This window comes from Musa acuminata, chromosome BXJ1-8 (genome assembly GCF_036884655.1).
Source record: "Musa acuminata AAA Group cultivar baxijiao chromosome BXJ1-8, Cavendish_Baxijiao_AAA, whole genome shotgun sequence".
Lineage (NCBI taxonomy): Eukaryota > Viridiplantae > Streptophyta > Magnoliopsida > Zingiberales > Musaceae > Musa > Musa acuminata.
This window is the reverse complement of record NC_088334.1, coordinates 11755374-11761485: the sequence shown is the minus strand read 5'-3', so window position 1 is coordinate 11761485 and position 6112 is coordinate 11755374. Positions and strand designations below refer to the sequence as shown.

The following is a 6112-nucleotide window of genomic DNA, read 5'->3' as shown; positions in this document are numbered from 1 at the left end:
CGCCCCTCTCGTTCACTCGATGACCGCCGTGTCAGCTGGTAGTGGCCCAACCCGCGAGGTAGTCGGGTTACGAACCAAAAACTCCCGTCAAGTCTCCAACCTAATCGTGTCACGAGCCTAAAGGCCACATGTTGTGTGTGTTTGACTAAGATAAAATGAAAAAGAAATATTTAATTTGACGGAGTCCATTGTGGCGACTACACTCGTGGCAAATCTGATGGAGTCTACGGTGTCGACAACGCCGTCCCATTCCCACGTAAACATGTCCGCATTCCAACGAGCCACTCGCTGCCTCCTTCGGTCCCATTATTGATAGCAAGAATATATATATCTATATATATATACAAGAAAAAACGTGAAACAGAAAGCGAGAGGGACGAGTGCGGAGCGGAAGGCCGATGGGAAAAATGGTGTACTCGAGGAGTGGCGTCGACCCTCGGAGCGGCTACTGCGACGCGAACTCGACCTTCTACAGCAAGCGGCCGCCCATCGCCCTTCCCGCCGATCCCAACCTCTCCGTCACCGCCTTTCTCGCCTCTCGCCGCCACTCCGGCACCACCGCCTTCATCGACGCCGCCACCGGCCACCGCGTCTCATTCACCGCCCTCTGGCGGTCCGTTGCCGCGGTCGCCACCGCCCTCGCCTCCCCTCCCCTCTCCGTCCGCAAGCCCCATGTCGTCCTCCTCCTCTCCCCCAACTCGGTCCACTTTCCCGTCGTCTCCCTCGCCGTCATGTCCCTCGGCGCCGTCCTCACAACCACCAACCCCCTCAACACCCCAGTCGAGATCGGCCGCCAGCTCGCCGACTCTTGCCCTGTCCTCGCCTTCACCACCCGCTCCCTAATTCCTAAGCTCGCCTCCGCCCCTGATCTCCGAATCGTCCTCCTCGACGACCGCCGGCGGCCATCGGACGACCGCCGGATCGTTGCCACCATCGGCGAGATGATCGCGACGGAGCCGGACCCGGCCCGGACCGCCAGCGCCGTGAGCCAGGACGACACCGCCACGCTGCTCTACTCCTCCGGCACCACGGGCACCAGCAAGGGCGTCGTCGCCACCCACCGCAACCTCATCGCCATGGTCCAGATCGTCCTCGACAGGTTCAAGCTGGAGGACGGCGCTGAGCCGGAGACCTTCATCTGCACCGTCCCCATGTTCCACGTGTTCGGCCTGGTGGCCTTCGCCACGGGGCCGCTGGGCTCGGGGTCGACGGTGGTGGTGCTGTCCAAGTTCGAGCTGGGGGAGATGGTGCGGGCGATCAACGAGTATGGGGCGACGTACCTGCCGCTGGTGCCGCCAATCCTGGTGGCGATGGCGAACCAGAGCCGGCCGCCGCCGCTGGGCCGGCTCCGGCGGGCGCTCTCAGGCGGGGCGCCGCTACGGCGGGAGGTGATCGAGGGGTTCCGGGAGAAGTACCCCGCGGTGGAGATCCTGCAGGGGTACGGCCTCACCGAGACAACGGGGATCGGCGCCTCCACCGACTCGGCGGAGGAGAGCCGCCGCTACGGCACCGCCGGGATGGTCTCCCCCAACACGGAGGCCCGCATCGTGGACCCCGACTCTGGCGCGGCCCTCCCCGTGAACCGCACCGGCGAGCTGTGGCTTCGCGGTCCCTACGTCATGAAAGGTACGGCGCAAACGACTCGCCCCACCTGCTCTCACAATCCGTCATAACGCCCAACGCCGAAGCCGTTACGAACTATTATGACGGGATGTTATCAGCCGTTACAGCACGTTCTTTAGGACATAAGTGATGTAGCTGACTCCGATATTGTCGATTAATAGTGAAACAACGTGTTAATTTTTCCGTTATAACGGCCGTTATAATGGAAAGCAGTAGTTGTTCGGTAATGTGATTCGCTGGTGGTGGATTTTGTTATGGTAAATAACTGTTTTAGCCGTGGCCTCGGGGGCCGACGTGGCTTTGGTTCGGGTCCGGAAGGCGGGGATCTACCTAGGGGCGCTCCTCGGGGTCTCCCGGCGGCCGTGCGCGGCGGTTCGGGTCGGCAGGTCGGCTCGGCTGGTCGGGTCGGGAGGAAGCTCCGCCGCAGCGTCGGGAAGAGGCGACACCATCTCGCACCTACACACAGGTCGGGCCGGGGGCTCGGCCCGACCCCTCCGACGATCAAGTTAGCGATGATGTGGAGAGGGTTTTGGAGGAAAAGAAGTAGAAGTTCCTCCAAGTGTGTTGTGCTTGTCTCCAAAGTGTCCCCCCCTTTTCGTTTAGAACTCTGGGGTATTTATATATGAGTTTTGATGTTACCTGATGTGCCCGCTTGCAGGGGCAGGACAATACCTCACGTGGCGTCTGACATTGCCACTGGGGTTGCGTGGAGAACCGGGCTGCCGCAGGGTATAGGCGAGCCTCAGTCGATGTGCTCCTATGCCTCGGTCGAGCGCACGGAGTCAAAGCTCCTCGGGCAGTGTGCTGTTTAGGCATGGCTGACGTCATGGCGTGTCACATCACCATTTTTGCCCTTATCATATTCCCCCCCCGAAAGGAGCTATGCGTCGGTTGTCACGCAAGAGGAGTCCGATGCATGGCTTCTGTCTCCAGGTAGGCTGGCCGTGCGGACGCATTTCGGGGAGAACGGAGCCGCGGGGGCGAGGAGCACGACGCAGGCGGGCTAACCGCGCAGGCATGTCCTGGGTGGCGTAGAGCCGAAGAGCCGAGGAGCACGACGCAGGCGGGCTGGCCGCGTAGGTGTGTCCTAGGTGGCGTAGAGCCGAAGAGCCGAGGAGCACGACGCAGGCGGGCTGGCCGCGCAGGTGTGGTCTCGAGGGCCATGCGGTCGAGTGGCACGACGCAGGCGGGTTGGCCACTCAGGGGGCCTCAGGCATTATGCGACCGAGGAGGTGGCCTCGGGCATTACGCGGCCGAGGAGGTGGCCTCGGGCATTACGCGGCCGAGGAGCACGACGCAGGCGGGTGAACCGCCCAAGCGTGTCTCGGGAGCATGGGGCCAAGGAGCACGACGCAGGCGTGCAGGCCGCGCAAGTCTGTCTCGGGATCATTGGGCCAAGGAACACGGCGCAGGCGGGCTGGCCGCGCAGGGTGGTCTCGGGTATTATGCGGTCGAGGATCACGACGCAGGCGGGCAGACCGCGCAAGTGTGGTCGTGAGGGCCATGCGGTCGAGTAGCACGACGCAGGCGGGCTGACCGCGTAGGTGTGGTCGCGAGGGCCATGCGACCGAGTGGCACGACGCAGGCGAGGTGGCCGCGTAGGGGGCCTCGGGCATTATGCGACCGAGGAGGTGGCCTCGGGCATTAAGCGACTGAGGAGGTGGCCTCGGGCATTACGCGGCCGAGGAGGTAGGATCGGGCCGAGAGATAACTCAGGCGGGGAGGCCGCGCTGAGGTGAACTCGATAGTGTATGGCCGAGAAGCTCGGTGCAGGCAGGCTGCGACCGAGTGACACCGCTCAGGCGGGCAGGACGCTCTGAGGGGAGCTCGGCAGCGTGTGGCCGAGGGGTTCGGCGCAGGAGGGCCAACCGCGCCGGTGTGTCTTGGGAACATGGGGCCAAGGAACACGACGCAGGCGGGCAAGCAGCGCAGGTCTGTCTCGGGAACATGGGGCCAAGGAACACGGCGCAGGCGGGCTGGGGCAGCGCAGGTGTGGTCTCGGGTGGCGTAAAGCCGAAGAGCCGAGGAGCACGACGCAGGCGGGCAGGCCGCGCAGGCGTGTTCACGAGGGCCATGCGGCCGAGTAGCACGACATGCGTCGGGCTGACCGCGTAGGCGTGGTCGCGAGGGCCATGCGGTCGAGTAGCACGACGTAGGCGGGCAGACCGCGCATGGGGCCGAGGCAGCAGGCTGCGCCATCAGTCGAGGAGCTGACGCGGGCTGGCCGCGCATGGGGCCGAGGCAGCATGTTGGCTGTGCATGGGCCCGAGGCGCCGAGGCAGCGTGTTGGCTGCGCACGGGGCCGAGGAGTCGAGGCAGCGGGCTGCACCGTCAGCCGGGTTGCTAGCGCGGGCTGGCCGCGCATGGGACCGAGGCAGCAGGTTGTGCCGTCAGCCGAGGAGCTGACGCGGGCTGGCCGTGCATGGGGCCGAGGCAACAAGCTGCGCTGTCAGCCGAGCAACTGAGGCGGGCGACCGACATGGGGCCAAGGCAACAGGTTGGCTGTGCATGGGCCTAAGGGACCGAGGCAGCGTGTTGGCTGCGCACGGGGCCGAGGAGTTGAGGCAGTGGGTTGCACCGTCAGCCGGGCTGCTAGCGCGGGCTGGCCGCGCATGGGACCGAGGCATCAGGTTGTGCCGTCAGCCGAGGAGCTGACGCGGGCTGGCCGCGCATGGGGCCGAGGCAACAAGCTGCGCTGTCAGCCGAGCAACTGAGGCGGGCGGCCGGCATGGGGCCGAGGCAGCAGGCTGCGCCGTCAGCCGAGGAGCTGACGCGGGCTGGCCGCGCATTGGGCCGAGGCAGCGTGTTGGCTGCGCATGGTGCCGAGGGGCCGAGGCAGCGTGTTGGCTGCGCACGGGGCTAAGGAGTCGAGGCGGCGGGCTGCACCGTCGGCCGGGCTACTAGCGCGGGCTGGCCGCGCAACGGGACCGAGGCAGCAGGTTGTGCCGTAAGCCGAGGAGCTGACGCGGGCTGGCCGCGCATGGGGTCGAGGTAGCAAGCTGCGCTATCAGCCGAGCAACTGAGGCGAGTGGCCGGCATGGGGCCGAGGCAGCAGGCTGCGCCGTCAGCCGAGGAGCTGACGCGGGCTGGCCGCGCATGGGGCCGAGGCAGCAAGCTGCACATGGGCCCGAGGGGCCGAGGCAGCGTGTTGGCTGCGCATGGTGCTGAGGGGCCAAGGCAGCGTGTTGGCTGCGCACGGGGCCGAGGAGTCGAGGCAACGGGCTGCACCGTCAGCCGGGCTGCTAGCGCGGGCTGGCCGCACATGGGACCGAGGCAGCAGGTTGCGCCGTCAGTCGAGGAGCTGACGCGGGCTGGCCGCGCATGGGGCCGAGGCAGCAAGCTGCGCTGTCAGCCGAGCAACTGAGGCGGGTGGCCGGCATGTGGCCGAGGCAGCAGGCTGCGCCGTCAGCCGAGGAGCCGACGCGGGCTGGCCGCGCATGGGGCCGAGGCAGCAAGCTGCGCTGTCAGCCGAGCAACTGAGGCGGGTGGCCGGCATGTGGCCGAGGCAGCAGGCTGCGCCGTCAGCCGAGGAGCCGACGCGGGCTGGCCGCGCATGGGGCCGAAGCAGCAAGCTGTGCTGGCTGGTCGCACGCGGGGTGCCGATGCGGGCGGGCTGGCCGCGGGCGTGGGGCTGACGCGGGCGGTTCGACCGCGCGCGTGGGGCCGACGCGGGCGGTTCGACCGCGCGCGTGGGACCGAGGAGTCGAGAAGCCGAGGCGCGCGGGCTGGTCGCGCGCGTGGGGCCGAGAAGCCGAGGCGCGCGGGCTGGTCACGCGCGTGGGGCCGACGCAAGCAGGTTTGGCCGCGCGCGTGGGACCGAGGGTTCGAGGCAGCAGGCTGCACCGTCAACCGGGCTGCTAGCGCGGGCTGGCCACGCATGGGGCCTGATGTAGTCTGCATCTGTTTCTTCCTCTCCTTTTCGTTTAGAACTGTGGGGTATTTACCTGATGTGGCTGCTTGCAGGGGCAGGACAGTACATTGCGTGGCGTCTGACATGGCCACTGGGGCTATGTGGAGGACCGGGCTACCGCAAGGTATGGGCATGCCTCGGTCGACGTGCTCGATAGCCTAATTTTACCCTTTCTCTCTTAATTACTAATTTGGCTGAAAAGGAGAGGAAGAAACACAACTGAAACAGAAGCACTCCCTCTTCCACCACCCTCTCCACATCGCTAACTTGATCGTCGAATGGGTCGGGTCGAACCTCCGACCCGACTAGTGTGCAGGTGCGAGACGACGTTGCCTCTTCCTCGACGCTGCGGCAGAGCACTCCCCCTGACGGGACATCCAAATCACCGCGATCAGCCACCAGAAGGACCTCAGGCACGCCACGCAAGATCCCCGCCATTCGGACCCCTGGACGAGCCGCGTCGGCCCAAGGCCACGGCTATAAAAGTTATTTACCCTAACAATAATGACAGTAATATTTTGATATGCGTTCCCGTTTGCCAATATTTCGATTTTTCTTTTAATTTCTTGTTATTCGAAA

The 6112-nt window shown here is 65.5% G+C and overlaps 1 protein-coding gene across 3 annotated transcripts; it reads left to right on the top strand.

Annotated features, from left to right (window-relative positions):
* The first annotated feature begins 352 nt into the window (after positions 1 to 352).
* LOC135587535 (4-coumarate--CoA ligase-like 4) lies at positions 353 to 6057 on the top strand. 3 transcript variants are annotated; one of them, XM_065079067.1, is made up of 3 exons: positions 353 to 1626; positions 5587 to 5657; positions 5850 to 6057. In XM_065079067.1, the coding sequence occupies exons 1-3, from the start codon at positions 399 to 401 to the stop codon at positions 6030 to 6032; spliced, it is 1482 nt and encodes a 493-aa protein (XP_064935139.1). In that variant the 5' UTR covers positions 353 to 398; the 3' UTR covers positions 6033 to 6057. The 3 variants fall into 3 exon arrangements, with proteins under 3 accessions (XP_064935139.1, XP_064935140.1, XP_064935141.1); XM_065079068.1 differs by having other exon boundaries at positions 5843 to 6057; XM_065079069.1 differs by lacking the exon at positions 5587 to 5657.
* The last annotated feature ends 55 nt before the right edge of the window (positions 6058 to 6112 follow it).